The sequence below is a fragment of the Salmo trutta genome, chromosome 4 (genome assembly GCF_901001165.1).
Source record: "Salmo trutta chromosome 4, fSalTru1.1, whole genome shotgun sequence".
Classification (NCBI taxonomy): Eukaryota; Metazoa; Chordata; class Actinopteri; order Salmoniformes; family Salmonidae; genus Salmo; species Salmo trutta.
The window spans coordinates 67,221,427-67,239,673 of record NC_042960.1 but is presented as its reverse complement, the minus strand read 5'-3'; the positions used below and the strand labels follow the sequence as shown (position 1 = coordinate 67,239,673).

Genomic DNA, 18,247 nt, shown 5'->3' with positions numbered 1-18,247 from the left:
CTCCCCTCCTCCTCCTTCCCCCCCTCACTCCTCCTTCTCTACCTCTCCCCCTCCCTCCTCTACCTTCCCCTCCCCCTCCTCTACCTCCCCCTCCCCCTCCCTCCTCTACCTCCCCCCTCACTCCTCCTTCTCTACCTCCCCCTCCCTCCTCTACCTCCCCCTCCCTCCTCTACCTCCCCCTCCATGACTCTCCAACACAGGGCTTCCTTTCTTTTGCTGACTGTACTTTTTCTTTGAAACAAAAATAAAGATCTGACCACGCCTCCTTTCAAGACCGGACCCCGCCTCCTTTCTACACCGGACCACGCCTCCTTTCAAGACCGGACCCCGCCTCCTTTCTACACCGGACCACGCCTCCTTTCTAGACCGGATGCCGCCTCCTTTCTACACCGGACCACGCCTCCTTTCTAGACCAGACCACGCCTCCTTTCTACACCGGACCACGCCTCCTTTCAAGACCGGATGCCGCCTCCTTTCTACACCGGACCACGCCTCCTTTCTAGACCAGACCACGCCTCCTTTCTACACCGGACCACGCCTCCTTTCTAGATAGATATATTCATGCAGCGAGTTCTGTCTCTCTTGCTCTCTCAATCCTCTGAAGTAATATCTATTAGTCCTACCAGGAATGCACTCCCACACAGGGATAATAGTTTTCTATCTGACGTGTGTGTGTGTGTGCGAGAGAGAGATGTGTGTTGTCAGTTCAACACTGACTCACCACTAAAATCCATCTGGAGAACGATTTTACTGTCACAGTTGTAACATGTAGCTATGTAGTCAAACATTACATATTAGCAACATCATCTGAACCATACAACTACAACAGTACCAGCAACATGTAGGTGTACATACTAGTAAACAACAATAATGTAGGTGTACATACTAGTAAACAACAATAATGTAGGTGTACATACTAGTAAACAGCAATAATGTAGGTGTACATACTAGTAAACAGCAATAATGTATGTGTACATACTAGTAAACAACAATAATGTAGGTGTACATACTAGTAAACAACAATAACGTAGGTGTGCATACTAGTAAACAACAATAATGTAGGTGTACATACTAGTAAACAACAATAACACATGCAACAATGTTAGAAAGAGTAGAATCCAGATGTTCTCTTTAGAACAGCTGAGGACAGGAAACAGCTGAGGGACAGGAAACAGCTGAGGGACAGAAAACAGCTGAGGGACAGAAAACAGCTGATGGACAGGGACAGGAAACAGCTGATGGACAGGGACAGGAAACAGCTGAGGGACAGGAAACAGCTGAGGGACAGGAAACAGCTGAGGGACAGGAAACAGCTGAGGGACAGAAAACAGCTGATGGACAGGGACAGGAAACAGCTGAGGGACAGGAAACAGCTGAGGACAGGAAACAGCTGATGGACAGGGACCGGAAACAGCCGAGGGACAGGAAACAGCTGAGGGACAGGAAACAGCTGAGGGACAGGAAACAGCTGAGGGACAGAAAACAGCTGATGGACAGGGACAGGAAACAGCTGAGGGACAGGAAACAGCTGAGGACAGGAAACAGCTGATGGACAGGGACCGGAAACAGCTGAGGGACAGGAAACAGCTGAGGACAGGAAACAGCTGATGGTGTAAATACAGAGTAAAGGGAATCCAGATGGAGTAGGGAGCTCAGGTTAGAGGACACAGACTGTCTGTCCTTTAAAGACTGATAACGCTGATCAATAACCAATAGGAGGGGGGAATGAGAGCAATCGGAAAGTATTCAGACCCCTTCCCTTTTTACACATTTTGTTACGTTACAACCTTATTATAAAATGGATAAAATATTTGTTTTCTCTCAATCTACACACAATACCCTATAGTAAAAAAATGAAAAAAGGTTTTGAGAAATTTTCAAACGCTTTGCTATGACACACGAAATTGAGCTCAGGTGCATCCTGTTTCCATTGATCATCCTTGAGATGTTTCTGCAACTTGATTGGAGTCCACCTGTGGTAAATTCAATTGATTGGACATGATTTGGAAAGGCACACACCTGTCTATATAAGGTCCCACAGTTGACAGTGCATGTCAGAGCAAAAACCAAGCCATGAGGTTGAAGGAATTGTCCGTTGAGCTCCAAGACAGGATTGTGTCAAAGCACAGATCTGGGGAAGGGTACCAAAAAATGTCTGCAGCATTGAAGGTCCTCAAGAACACTGTGGTCTCCATCATTCTTAAATGGAAGAAGTATGGAACCACCAAGACTCTTCCTAGAGCTGGCCGCCGGCTAAACTGAGCAATTGGGAGAGAAAGGCCTTGGTCAGGGAGGTGACCAAGAACCCAATGGTCACTCTGACAGAGCTCTAGAGTTCCTCTGTGGAGATGGGAGAACCTTCCAGAAGGACAACCATCTCTGCAGCACTCACCAATCAGACCTTTATGCTAGAGTGGTCAGACGGAAGCCACTCCTCAGTAAAAGGCACATGACAGCCCGATTGGAGTTTGCCAAAAGGCACCTAAAGACTCTCAGACCAAGAGAAACAAGATTCTCTGGTCTGATGACACCAAGATTGAACTCTTTGGCCTGAATGCCAAGCGTCACGTCTGGAGGAAATAGTTTGCAAGCCCTGTCACATCCGACAAGCGTCAGAGCCGGTGTAGTAGGGTTCAATCTTAGTCCTGTTTGATGGCTTGTCGGAGGGCACAGCGGGATTTCTTATAAGCGTCCGGATTAGTATCCCGCTCCTTGAAAGCCAGCAGCTCTAGCCTTTAGCTCAGTGAGGATGTTGCCTGTAATCCATGGCTTCTGGTTGGGATATGTACGTATGTAACTGATGTGAAATGGCTAGTTAGTTAGCGGTGGTGTGCGCTAATAGCATTTCAATCATTGACGTCACTCGCTCTGAGACTTGAAGTAGGGTTTCCCCTTGTGGCTTTTGTGGCGCGATGGGTAACGATGCTTCGGTGGGTGTCAGTTGTTGATGTGTGTAAGGGTCCCTGGTTCGAGCCCGGGTTGGGGCGAAGAGAGGGACGGAACCTACACTGTCACTGTGGGGATGACGTCGTCAATGCACTTATTGACTGAGGTGTTATACTCCTCAATGCCATTGGATGAATCCCAAAAATATTCCAGTCTGTGATAGCAAAACAGTCCTGTAGCTTAGCATCCACGTCATCAGACCACTTCCGTATTGAGCGAGTCACTGGTACTTCCTGCTTGAGTTTTTTCTTGTAAGCAGGAATCAGGAGGATAAAGTTATGGTCAGATTTGCGAATTGGAGGACGAGGGAGAGCTTCATACGAGTCTCTGTGTGTGGAGTAAAGGTGGTCTAGAATTTTTTTTCCCCTCTGGTTGCACATGTGACGTGCTCATAGAAATGAGGTCAAACGGATTTAAGTTTTCCTGCATTAAAGTCGACGGCCACTAGGTGTGCCACTTCTGGGTGAGCGGTTTCCTGTTTGCTATTGACCTTATACAGCTCGTTGAGTGCGGTCTTAGTGCCTGCATCGGTTTGTGGTGTTAAATAGACAGCTGCGAAAAATATAGATGAAAACTCTCTTGGTTAATAGTGTAGTCTACAGCTTATTATGAGGTATTCTACCTCAGGTGAGCAATACCTAGAGACTTCCTTAATATTAGTGATCACACACCAGCTGTTGTTGACAAATAACATAACAATAAATGGTGTGTGTCTATCAGTAGACTACAGTTGATTACAGTAGATACCAGACATGCCTTAAATCTTTGATATTATTTGGCATCTAATAACATATAGGCTAGGCCACTTAGTAGACACTTTTATCCCAAGTGATTTATTACAGTTCTTACAGTGAGCACATACATGTTTTTGTATTTACGTGATTCCTGTAGGAGTTGAACCCACCACCTTGGTGTTGCCTGCTCCACGACCTTACCAACTGAGCCACACAGGACTAGTCTCAATCTCTGCACTACTGTTGAATCACATCTCTGTCTTTTTGAAAGAGCACCGTGTACCGTAATTGCAGCCGAGATGTGATGGTCTCTCAGGTTTGGACGCTAGAGTGTGATTATATTTATGGGCATAGAGGCTACTAGACAAGAGTTATGCACCAGGAAGGATCATATTTGTGGTTTCACAAATAAATCAGATTACTCTTTCCTCTTCCTGCTCTGGGATTATAAACCTAATACCCATCTACAGAATCACTCTCTTTTTATTTCTCTCTCTGTATCTATAATCGACCTCTCCCTTCTGTGTCCATCCGTCCGTCTCTCAGTCTGCCTTTTTTTTCTTCTTTGTCTGTGCCTCTCTCTCTCTCTCTCTCTATCACTCTCTGACTGTTTGCCCCGCTCCCTCTGTCTGCCCCGCTCTCTCTGTCTGCCCCGCTCCCTCTGTCTGCCCTGCTCTCTCTGTCTGCCCCGCTCCCTCTGTCTGCCCTGCTCTCTCTGTCTGCTCCACTCACTCTGTCTGCCCAGCTCCCTCTGTCTGCCCCGCTCTCTCTCTCTCTCTCTCTCCCTCTGTCTGCCCCACTCTATCTGTCTGTCTGCCCCACTCTCTCTCGCTCTCTCCCTCTGTCTATCCCGCTCTCGCTCTGTCTGCCTCGCTCTCTCTTTGTCTGCCTCTGTCTACCTTGCTCTGTATGCCTCTCTCTGTCTGCCTCACACTCTCTCTCTGTCTTCCACGCTCTCTCTGTCTGCCTCGATCTCTCTCTCTCCCTCTGTCTACCTCGCTCTGTCTGCCTCTCTCGCACTGCCTCTCTCTCGCTCTGTCTCTCCACCTCTCTCTCTCCCTCTGTCTACCTCGCTCTGTATGCCTCTCTCTCTCCCTCTGTCTACCTCGCTCTATATGCCTCTCTCTCCCTCTGTCTACCTCGCTCTGTCTGCCTCTCTCTCTTTCGCTCTCTCTCTCTCTCTCCAACATCTGGACAGAGGTATAGACCTATCAAGCCTCTAATTGAGAAGCTTCAGAATAGTCTGTTTATTTCTATGAACATCATTGTGTTTCAGTCTTACAGTCAGCAGCATTTATCATTTTCTCAGTGTCAGAAAAGATGGATCGCCTACAGTGACTTTAACAAATAGAGAGAATCAACTGCCTTGTGGGTTTTTGATGTATTTGTCTTTGCTACTAGACACTGTGTGGCCTTGAATGTCTCCTCTCACTGGCCAGCAACACATCCATTTATCTTCTAGCCAGGCAGAGTGAGATACAAAACCTCGTAAAGTGTTGCTCTACGCCTTCTGTGGAGTTGGTCCTCATTCCTATGGAATGTAAAAATAAAAAGAGCAGTAGCATACAGATACAATAGCCTACTAATTGCTGTGAAGACGTTCTACTCATAGGTTGTCTATAACTTATATTTGGAATATATTTCACACAAAAAAATGAATTTAGCTAAAACACCCAAAGGCCAAACATGTGGATAATTCTCTATGGACTGTAGGTTAAGTAGGTTTAACCAAATGAGACATCTTTCCATTCAAACTAAGACATAGACCGCTCAGGGTGTCAGTCCAAGGACAGGATTTATAAATAATTTCACAGCTGCAATAGAATGGTTGACACACGACTGGGACTTGCAACACAGCAGTCCTGCACTGTCTGCCATGCTATAAATCATGCTTAAATCGGGAATGTAGCATAATGAATATGATAACCCATAAGTCACACTGTGCACGCAGACAATTACGCAACGATCACGACCCAGCAATTTGAGTTCCATATTCTCTACACATGCGCAGAGCTCCTAGTCCCCGATTCTCTCTCTCACACACACACACACACACACACACACACACACACACACACGCCTGTGTCTGAAATCGGCTTCAGGCAGGCTGTCACACGACAATCGTTACGCCCACCCTCCGAGGTCTCCTGGGACTGCAAGGGAAACATGTATATCCCGCCGTCCGAACCGCTAATCCGGGGATAAAAACCCATCTCGACCCGGTCGGAGTTAGTAAACTAACATGTACACCAAATCGGCATTTCCTAGCAAATGTGCAGCAAAATTATTCCCAACGAGAGATTAAATCCGTGTCCTCACGTCTACTTCCAGTGGATGTTACCGATCTATCATCGTAGCCTACGGTAGCTACATCCCCGCTTCAGCGGGTGAGGAACGGTAAAAGTCGCAATAACCATATTTAAATTGATAGGCTACCGGTATTGTTACCGTTATTTCAAATCATCTTCCATAAAAACCTAAATCAAACTGTATTCATGTCAAATCACAACAAGGAATCATATCCTGCCACATAACGGGAAACGATTGGCTCTTTTGACTGAAGAGGAAGGGAAGCAGCGCACCGCCGTTGCTCAGAGCAGATTGCTGGAATTAGATGAAACGTTAATTACCGGGTGCTCACTACACATGAATTACAACCATTCTCTATTCTGTAAACTCAACAACAACAACAACAAAAAATGCATCCTATATTTATCAAGTAGTTGAGGTTTTGCCTAATATCACAACGCGCTATTTCTCCGTTATCCATGAAGACATGCTTTATCAGAAATGATTAGATGATGATAGCACGCATTATTCACATACCGTGTTGTACAGTTTCCGTTCATTCAGATGGATAATATCTGGGTTTTGACCATAACCGTTTTCCTCTGGTGTCCTTCTCGCTTGCTGGCAGTCTGCTTGTTAACCTGCCGGTGTTACTAGCATTTGTGTCCCTTGGAGGGAGGTAGAGAGAAGGGGTGGGAGGGAGAAGGGAAGGGGCGATGATGGGAGAGAAATTTTTATATATAAATATAAAGGAAATTAGGATCTATGGCCTCGAGTGGCCGGTAGATTTCCAGTGACTGCAAAGGTGTACAGCTGAGGTACCTGACCAAATAAAGGAGGTTCTTAATAATAGGGCGTTGGGTCACCATGAGCCGTCAGAACAACTTCAATGCACAGCTCCGTGAAAAAATATGAATAAAAAAAATATGATTCTTTTTCATTTATTTATTATAATAATCTTCACAAAACAGGTGCACAGGGCCTTTACTAGTCCAGTATTATCAGACCGATATAGCCTTCGCTAGTGCAGACCCCAACAATAACATTCTGCCCGTCAGAGAAAACAATGCAGCAACCCGACCCCCAAACATCGACCGCGGACATGTTTCAATGCACCTTGGCATAGATTCTACAAGTCTGGAAATCTATTGGAGGGATGAGACAATATTCTTCCACGAGATATTCCATAATTTGGTGTTTTCTTGATGGTAGTGGTGGAAAACGCTGAGTCTCTAGCCTCTATGTTCCTTTGAGAGCCCTCTTTCAGTCACTGAGATACACCCTCTATGTTCCTTTGAGAGCCCTCTTTCAGTCACTGAGATACACCCTCTATATTCCTTTGAGAGCCCTCTTTCAGTCACTGAGATACACCCTCTATATTCCTCTTTCAGTCACTGAGATACACCCTCTATATTCCTCTTTCAGTCACTGAGATACACCCTCTCTATTCCTCTTTCAGTCACTGAGATACACCCTCTATATTCCTCTTTCAGTCACTGAGATACACCCTCTATATTCCTTTGAGAGCCCTCTTTCAGTCACTGAGATACACCCTCTATATTCCTTTGAGAGCCCTCTTTCAGTCACTGAGATACACCCTCTATATTCCTTTGAGAGCCCTCTTTCAGTCACTGAGATACACCCTCTATATTCCTTTGAGAGCCCTCTTTCAGTCACTGAGATACATCCTCTATATTCCTTTGAGAGCCCTCTTTCAGTCACTGAGATACATCCTCTATATTCCTTTGAGAGCCCTCTTTCAGTCACTGAGATACACCCTCTATATTCCTTTGAGAGCCCTCTTTCAGTCACTGAGATACACCCTCTATATTCCTTTGAGAGCCCTCTTTCAGTCACTGAGATACATCCTCTATATTCCTTTGAGAGCCCTCTTTCAGTCACTGAGATACACCCTCTATATTCCTCTATATTCCTTTGAGAGCCCTCTTTCAGTCACTGAGATCTCTTCTTCTGGCCATAATGGGCAACTGGGCATTTTTATACATGACCCTGAGCATGATGGGATGTTAACATGACCCTGAGCGTGATGGGACGTTAACATGACCCTAAGCATGATGGGACGTTAACATGACCCTGAGCATGATGGGACGTTAACATGACCCTAAGCATGATGGGACGTTAACATGACCCTGAGCATGATGGGACGTTAACATGACCCTGAGCATGATGTCTCTAGCCTCTATGTTCCTTTGAGAGCCCTCTTTCAGTCACTGAGATACACCCTCTATGTTCCTTTGAGAGCCCTCTTTCAGTCACTGAGATACACCCTCTATATTCCTTTGAGAGCCCTCTTTCAGTCACTGAGATACACCCTCTATATGATGGGACGTTAACATGACCCTGAGCATGATGGGACGTTAACATGACCTTGAGCATGATGGGACGTTAACATGACCCTGATGGGACGTTAACATGACCCTGAGCATGATGGGATGTTAACATGACCCTGAGCATGATGGGACGTTAACATGACCCTGAGCATGATGGGACGTTAACATGACCCTGAGCATGATGGGACGTTAACATGACCCTGAGCATGATGGGATGTTAACATGACCCTGAGCATGATGGGACGTTAACATGACCCTGAGCATGATGGGATGTTAACATGACCCTGAGCATGATGGGACGTTAACATGACCCTGAGCATGATGGGACGTTAACATGACCCCTGAGCATGATGGGACGTTAACATGACCCTGAGCATGATGGGACGTTAACATGACCCTGGAGCATGATGGGACGTTAACATGACCCTGATGGGACGTTAACATGACCCTGAGCATGATGGGACGTTAACATGACCCTGAGCATGATGGGACGTTAACATGACCCTGAGCATGATGGGACGTTAACATGACCCTGAGCATGATGGGACGTTAACATGACCCTGAGCATGATGGGACGTTAACAATGACCCCTGAGCATGATGGGACGTTACATGACCCTGAGCATGATGGGACGTTAACATGACCCTGAGCATGATGGGACGTTAACATGACCCTGAGCATGATGGGACGTTAACATGACCCTGAGCATGATGGGACGTTAACATGACCCTGAGCCTGATGGGACGTACATGACCCTGAGCATGATTGGGACGTTAACATGACCCTGAGCATGATGGGACGTTAACATGACCCTGAGCATGATGGGACGTTAACATGACCCTGAGCATGATGGGACGTTAACATGACCCTGAGCATGATGGGACGTTAACATGACCCTGAGCATGATGGGACGTTAACATGACCCTGAGCATGATGGGACGTTAACATGACCCTGAGCATGATGGGACGTTAACATGACCCTGAGCATGATGGGACGTTAACATGACCCTAAGCATGATGGGACGTTAACATGACCCTGAGCATGATGGGACGTTAACATGACCCTGAGCATGATGTCTCTAGCCTCTATGTTCCTTTGAGAGCCCTCTTTCAGTCACTGAGATACACCCTCTATGTTCCTTTGAGAGCCCTCTTTCAGTCACTGAGATACACCCTCTATATTCCTTTGAGAGCCCTCTTTCAGTCACTGAGATACACCCTCTATATGATGGGACGTTAACATGACCCTGAGCATGATGGGACGTTAACATGACCCTGAGCATGATGGGATGTTAACATGACCCTGAGCATGATGGGACGTTAACATGACCCTGAGCATGATGGGACGTTAACATGACCCTGAGCATGATGGGACGTTAACATGACCCTGAGCATGATGGGATGTTAACATGACCCTGAGCATGATGGGACGTTAACATGACCCTGAGCATGATGGGATGTTAACATGACCCTGAGCATGATGGGACGTTAACATGACCCTGAGCATGATGGGACGTTAACATGACCCTGAGCATGATGGGACGTTAACATGACCCTGAGCATGATGGGACGTTAACATGACCCTGAGCATGATGGGACGTTAACATGACCCTGATGGGACGTTAACATGACCCTGAGCATGATGGGACGTTAACATGACCCTGAGCATGATGGGACGTTAACATGACCCTGAGCATGATGGGACGTTAACATGACCCTGAGCATGATGGGACGTTAACATGACCCTGAGCATGATGGGACGTTAACATGACCCTGAGCATGATGGGACGTTAACATGACCCTGAGCATGATGGGACGTTAACATGACCCTGATGATGGGACGTTAACATGACCCTGAGCATGATGGGACGTTAACATGACCCTGAGCATGATGGGACGTTAACATGACCCTGAGCATGATGGGACGTTAACATGACCCTGAGCATGATGGGACGTTAACATGACCCTGAGCATGATGGGACGTTAACATGACCCTGAGCATGATGGGACGTTAACATGACCCTGAGCATGATGGGACGTTAACATGACCCTGAGCATGATGGGACGTTAACATGACCCTGAGCATGATGGGACGTTAACATGACCCTGAGCATGATGGGACGTTAACATGACCCTGAGCATGATGGGACGTTAAAATGACCCTGAGCGTGATGGGACGTTAACATGACCCTAAGCATGATGGGACGTTAACATGACCCTGAGCATGATGGGACGTTAACATGACCCTAAGCATGATGGGACGTTAACATGACCCTGAGCATGATGGGACGTTAACATGACCCTGAGCATGATGGGACGTTAACATGACCCTGAGCATGATGGGACGTTAACATGACCCTGAGCATGATGGGACATTAACATGACCCTGAGCATGATGGGACGTTAACTGCTTAATTAACTCAGGAACCACAAAAGGCTCCTTAACAGCTTCTACCCCCGAGCCATGAACAATTATCAAATGGCCACCTGGACTATTTGCATTGACACCCCCCTTTGTTTTTATACTGCTGCTACTCAGTTTATTATCTATGCATAGTCACTTTACCCCTACCTACATGTATATATTACCTCGACTAACCTGCACATTGACTCAGTACCGGTACCCCCTGCATATAGCCTCCACATTGACTCTGTACCGGTACCCCCTGTATATAGCCTCCACATTAACTCGGTACCGGTACCCCCTGCATATAGCCTCCACATTGACTCTGTACCGGTACCCCCTGTATATATCCTCCACATTGACTCGGTACCAGTACCCCCTGTATATAACCTCCACATTGACTCGGTACCCCCTGTATATAGCCTCCACATTGACTCTGTACCGAGTAGAGTAGAGAATCGAGGTAACAGATGTTTACAGGAATAGAGTAGAGAATCGAGGTAACAGACATTTACAGGAATAGAGTAGAGAATCGAGGTAACAGATGTTTACAGGAATAGAGTAGAGAATCGAGGTAACAGACGTTTACAGGAATAGAGTAGAGAATCGAGGTAACAGACGTTTACAGGAATAGAGTAGAGATTCGAGGTAACAGATGTTTACAGGAAGACATCATCATGGTTTACTTACAGAACATTTGAGAACAAATACATATAATACAAGTAGAGGTATACACAACTCGTACACATCTCATACACAACTCTTAGGCATACAGTGACTTGCGAAAGTATTCACCCCCATTGGCATTTTTCCTACTTTGTTGCTTTACAACCTGGAAATAAAATATATTTTGAGGGGGGGGGGGGTTGTATCATTTGATTTACACAACATGCCTACCACTTTGAAGATGCAAAATATTTTTTATTATGAAACAAACAAGCAATAAGACAAAAAACTGAAACTTCAGCGTGCATAACTATTCACCCCCCAAAGTCAATACTTTGTAGAGCCACATTTTGCAGGAATTACAGCTGCACGTCTCTTGGTGTATGTCTCTATAAGCTTGGCACATCTAGTCACTGGGATTTTTGCCCATTCTTCAAGGCAAAAACTGCTCCAGCTCCTTCAAGTTGGATGGGTTCCGCTGGTGTACAGCACTCTTTAAGTCATACCACAGATTCTCAATTGGATTGAGGTCTGGGCTTTGACTAGGCTTTTCCAAGACATTTAAATGTTTCCCATTAAACCACTCGAGTGTTGCTTTAGCAGTATGCTAAATCGTCCTGCTGGAAGGTGAACCTCCGTCCCAGTCTCAAAGTCTCTGGAAGACTGAAACAGGTGTCCCTCAAGAATTTCCCTATATTTAGCACCATCCATCATTCCTTAAATTCTGACCAGTTTCCCAGTCCCTGCTGATGAAAAACATCCCCACAACATGATGCTGCCACCACCATGCTTCACTGTGGGGATGGAATTCTCGGGGTGATGAGAGGTGTTGGGTTTTTACCAGACATAGTGTTTTCCTTGATGGCCAAAAAGCTCAAATTTAGTCTCATTTGACCAGAGTACCTTCTTCCATATGTTTGGGGAGTGTCCCACATGCCTTTTGGCGAACACCAAACGTTTGCTTATTTTTGTCTTTAAGCAATGGCTTTTTTTCTGGCCACTCTTCCGTAAAGCCCAGCTCTGTGGAGTGTACGGCTTAAAGTGGTCCTATGGACAGATACTCCAATCTCCACTGTGGAGCTTTGCAGAATCTTTAGGGTTATCTTTGGTCTCTTTGTTGCCTCTCCGATTAATGCCCTCCTTGCCTGGTCTGTGAGTTTTGGTATGCGGCCCTCTCTTGGAAGGTTTTTTTGTGGCGCCATATTCTTTCCATTTCTTAATAATGGATTTAATGGTGCTTCTGTGACTTCTGAGGGTAATTGGTTGCACCAGATCATATTTAGGGGCTTCATAGCAAAGGGGGTGAATACGTAAGCACGCACCACTTTTCTGTTTTTAATTTTTTAGAATTTTTTGAAACAAGTTATTTTTTTCAATTCACTTCACCAATTTGGACTATTTTGTGTATGTCCATTACATGAAATCCAAATAAAAATCTATTTAAATTACAGGTTGTAATGCAACAAAATAGGAAAAACGCCAAGGGGGATAAATACTTTTGCAAGGCACTTTATCATAAAATTTTAGGCATATCATAACATCACAAATGAATCACTTCAGAGTTCAGCTCAGAGGCAACAGGAGGTTTACAAAGACCTCTGGTGATTTCAACAGGTGTATATTGTATATCTGACAGGAATGATGCCACAAATAACAGGACAAGAACACAAGCGTGATGAGTCCATTCCTTCATCTGTCTGTTTATCAGCAAGTCAAGAACACATTGTTCAATAGAGGTGCCAGGATTTGAATAGAACACCAGTCCAACAAACAGGGTTGGGGTCAATTTAATTTCAATTCTAGTCAATTCAGAAAGTAAACAAAATTCAAAGTCCACATTTTTCCTAATTGAAAACTAGAATTTTAGTGTTCTTCCTGAATTAACTGGAATTGAAATGGAATTCACCCCAACCCTGTAAGCAGCATATGTTGTTTTCCTTCTTCTCTGTGCTACAGTTCTAACAGCCATCATTAGAGCAGCTGAATGGCTGGCGGCTGGGTTATGGTACTCACTATCCAGACCATACTACACATGGCGGGTGTTCAAGTTAGTCAAGTGTAAGACGGCCATCTGTACCTAGTGTGGAGCCACCATCTCTGCAGCTGAGCAGGGCTGGAACACACAAGTGAAATAGTCCAGGGTCTTGGTCTCAGCTCAGTCTGATCATGTCTCTCTACAGCTGATGGTCTCAGCTCAGTCTGATCATGTCTCTCTACAGCTGATGGTCTCAGCTCAGTCTGATCATGTCTCTCTACAGCTGATGGTCTCAGCTCAGTCTGATCATGTCTCTCTACAGCTGATGGTCTCAGCTCAGTCTGTCCATGTCTCTCTACAGCTGATGGTCTCAGCTCAGTCTGTCCATGTCTCTCTACAGCTGATGGTCTTGTTCTCAAACCTGGCAGCTGAGTGACACAGTTGTTGGTGTTTTTCCACTGCAGTACCGGTTGGACCGGCTGGTCCGGCCTGAGGCTTTCCACTACAGTACTGGTTGGTCCGGCCTGAGGCTTTCCACTGCAGTACCGGTTGGTCCGGCCTGAGGCTTTCCACTGCAGTACCGGTTAGTCCGACCTGAGGCTTTCCACTGCAGTACCGGTTGGTCCGGCCTGAGGCTTTCCACTACAGTACCGGTTGGTCCGGCCTGAGGCTTTCCACTGCAGTACCGGTTGGTCCGACCTGAGGCTTTCCACTGCAGTACCGGTTGGTCCGGCCTGAGGCTTTCCACTGCAGTACCGGTTGGTCCGACGTGAGGCTTTCCACTGCAGTACCGGTTGGTCCGACCTGAGGCTTTCCACTGCAGTACCGGTTGGTCCGGCCTGAGGCTTTCCACTGCAGTACCGGTTGGTCCGGCCTGAGGCTTTCCACCGCAGTACCGGTTGGTCCGGCCTGAGGCTTTCCACTGCAGTACCGGTTGGTCTGGCCGGTCCGGCCTGAGGCGTTCCATGGGCTTCAAGTAACTGTCCAGTGAAAATCTCACATTTAAAAGTTCATATTCTGTTAACTCATACCCAAACAATGTTGTTGACTTATTCTATACTCGTATGTGGCCAGAGCATAAATTGGAGACAAAACACATTAAAAACCCCACCTTAAACTTGTATCTAAAAACAGAAAGTCAAAAAAATGCTTGCTATATCCAATCAGCGTTCTACTTGCATGAATATTTTCAATGACCATATACGCCCACACCATTACAGCACAGAAAATATGCTTTTTAACATATTTAAATAAAACAATTTAGAAGGAAGACTATTCCACTCATATCGTAATTAATTATAGGTCACATTTCATAGAAACAGTTACTTTAAACCACAGTGTTTTACTGAGTTCAGTCTACTGCTTCAGAATGAAGGGATGGGTTCAGTCATCTCCTCTTCCTGTAACCCCACTCTCCTCAGTGTGAAGGTGGTCTCTTCCTGTAACCCCACTCTCCTCAGTGTGAAGGTGAGGTGGTCTCTTCCTGTAAACTCACTCTCCTCAGTGTGAAGGTGAGGTGGTCATTTCCTGTAACCCCACTCTCCTCATTGACTCTCTATACTTCCTGTCAGTTGGTTCAGTGTGAAGGTGAGGGATCTGTTTCTGTTGAAGGCCTCTTCTCTTCCTCTTCTAGGCCCACCCTCCTCAGTGACTCATTATACTTCCGGGTTCCTAGCCTCACTATGTCTTTAATCTCCTCAGCCAGGTCCCTCCTGTCGCTCTCCACCATGGCATCTACCAACCTGGGCACTGCACCAATACCCTTCTGGCCTGGACCTCCAGCGGGACGCAACCCAACACCCTCCTGCTGCTGACCCCGGGCCCAGTGGAACAGCATCTCCAACACCAGGGCCCCTAGGTTGTCTCTGGAGGAGAGAGAGAGCGAGAGAGAGAGTGAGGAGAGAGCGATGGAGAGAGAGGAGAGAGAGATGGAGAAAGGAGAGAGCAAGAGAGAGAGGAGAGAGAGAGAGGATGGAGAGAGAGGAGAGAGAGATGGAGAAAGGAGAGAGCAAGAGAGAGAGGAGAGAGAGAGGATGGAGAGAGAAGGTATTTGTAAGGGCTTCTATAAATGTAGGGTTTTCCTGGCCTCTATGTAACCGAGACAGACAGACAGACAGACAGACAGACAGACAGACAGACAGACAGACAGACAGACAGACAGACAGACAGAGAGACAGAGAGACAGAGAGACAGAGAGACAGACAGACAGACAGAGAGACAGACAGAGAGACAGACAGAGAGAGAAGCAGGAGAAAATGTACAGTTGTGACTATAACTATGTTTTCTGAAGGAGGTAAATAAGGTACAACCCAGCTATGGGGATTTTGCGCGTTGACGCCCTACTGAAGAACATCACGCCTGAAAAGGCCAATGAACACTGTGCCTCACCAGAAGCTCCGCCTTCCACAGGCGATAAACCCAGAGTACAGATGAATTCCTTCAGTCCCGGTCTTCACCGATTCCAGAACTGGGCGACGTGAGGCAAAACAGGTGTTATAGTTATAGTCACAACTATACAGTCCCTTTCAGTCGGTCAACTCGGTATTAAGCTCGAGACCCTGGGTCTCAACCCCGCCCTGTGCAACTGGGTCCTGGACTTCCTGACCGTCCGCCCCCAGGTGGTGAGGGTAGGTAACAACATCTCCACCCCGCTGATCCTCAACACTGGGGCCCCACAGGGGTGCGTTCTCAGCCCTCTCCTGTACTCCCTGTTCACCCATGACTGCATGGCTATGCACGCCTCCAACTCAATCATCAAGTTTGCAGACGACACTACAGTGGTAGGCTTGATTACCAACCACGACGAGACGGCCTACAGGGAGGAGGTGAGGGCCCTCGGAGTGTGGTGTCAGGAAAATAACCTCACACTCAATGTCAACAAAACAAAGGAGATGATCGGGGACTTCAGGAAACAGCAGAGGGAGCACCCCCCTATCCACATCAACAGGACAGCAGTGGAGAAGGTGGAAAGTTCTAAGTTCCTCTGCGTACACATCATGGACAAACTGAAATGGACCACCCACACAGACAGCGTGGTGAAGAAGGCGCAGCAGCGCCTCTTCAACCTCAGGAGGCTGAAGAAATTCGGCTTGTCACCAAAAACACTCACAAACCTTTACAGATGCACAATCGAGAGCATCTTGTCGGGCTGTATCACCGCCTGGTACGGCAGCTGCTCCGCCCATAACCGGAAGGCTCTCCAGGGGGTAGTGAGGTCTGCACAACACATCACCGGGGGCAAACTACCTTCCCTCCAGGACACCTACACCACCAGATGTCACAGGAAGGCCAAAAAGATCATCAAGGACAGCAACCACCCGAGCCACTTCCTGTTCACCCTGCTATCATCCAGAAGGCGAGGTCAGTACAGGTGCATCAAAGCTGGGACTGAGAGACTGAAAAACAGCTTCTATCTCAAGGCCATCAGACTGTTACACAGCCATCACTAACATTGAGTGGCTGCTGCCAACATACTGACTCAACTCAAGCCACTTTAATAATTAAAAATTGATGTAATAAATGTATCACTAGTCACTTTAAACAATGCCACTTTATATAATATTTACATACCCTACATTACTCATCTCATATGTATATACTGTATTCTATACCATCTACTGCATCTTGCCTATGCCGTTCGGCCATCACTCATTCATATATTTTTATGTACATATTCTTATTCATTCCTTTACACTTGTGTGTACAAGGTAGTTGTTGTGAAATTGTGAGATTACTTGTTAGATATTACTGCACGGTCGTAACTAGAAGCACAAGCATTTCGCTACACTCACATTAACATCTGCTAACCATGTGTATGTTACCAATAAAATTTGATTCGATTTTTTTTACAACACAGCTATGGGGATATGAAATATATATGCGCCCCAAAGCCGATCCCAGTAGACACCAAATGAAACGACCCGCGGCAGACCACCCAGAGTTACAACCCGACAGTTAACCCTGTGGTACCCGGGTATTGCGTAAATCCGCTCGCTGTCTAATGACCCTCTCCTGTGCCAGCCATAAACACACTGTGGGGCTACATAGGAAGCGTACTCTCTCCTTACACCACCCCGGCAGTGACATCCAAGCGTTAAAACCTCAAAAAGATTACTCAACTCACCGCAGGACAAATATCTCCTACAGGCAAACTTTTAAACAATGACACAATGGTACACTGCTAGGTAATTCCTGCCTTTTGCTGTCATATGCCAGATAAATAGCCTCCACAATCCAGTCTGACAAAGAGACAGCTTAGAGAGAGACAGCTTAGAGAGAGACCGCTTAGAGAGAGACCGCTTAGAGAGACCGCTTAGAGAGAGACCGCTTAGAGAGAGACCGCTTAGAGAGAGACCGCTTAGAGAGAGACCGCTTAGAGAGAGACAGCTTAGAGAGAGACAGCTTAGAGAGAGACAGCTTAGAGAGAGACAGCTTAGAGAGAGACCGCTTAGAGAGAGACAGCTTAGAGAGAGACAGCTTAGAGAGAGACAGCTTAGAGAGAGACAGCTTAGAGAGAGACCGCTTAGAGAGAGACCGCTTAGAGAGAGACCGCTTAGAGAGAGACCGCTTAGAGAGAGACCGCTTAGAGACCGCTTAGAGACCGCTTAGAGAGAGACCGTTTAGAGAGAGACCGCTTAGAGAGAGACAGCTTAGAGAGAGACAGCTTAGAAAGCGTTTAGAGAGAGACAGCTTAGAGAGAGACAGCTTAGAGAGAGACAGCTTAGAGAGAGACCGCTTAGAGAGAGACCGCTTAGAGAGAGACCGCTTAGAGAGAGACCGCTTAGAGAGAGACAGCTTAGAGAGAGACAGCTTAGAGAGAGACAGCTTAGAGAGAGACAGCTTAGAAAGCGTTTAGAGAGAGACAGCTTAGAGAGAGACAGCT

General features: G+C 46.5%; 1 protein-coding gene across 3 annotated transcripts in view; it reads right to left on the bottom strand.

Annotated features, from left to right (window-relative positions):
- Positions 1–12,883: 12,883 nt before the first annotated feature.
- Positions 12,884–18,247, bottom strand: part of LOC115192930 (p53-induced death domain-containing protein 1) — a gene marked incomplete at its 5' end in the record, with an annotated part of 33,214 nt that continues 27,850 nt past the window's right edge. Inside the window, 2 exon segments of one of the 3 annotated variants that reach the window (XR_003878018.1) lie at positions 12,884–13,959; positions 14,170–15,230. Coding sequence is in view for 1 of the 3 variants with exons in the window: in XM_029751886.1 (XP_029607746.1) it covers positions 14,942–15,230 (289 nt within the window). 3 annotated transcript variants of the gene reach the window in all.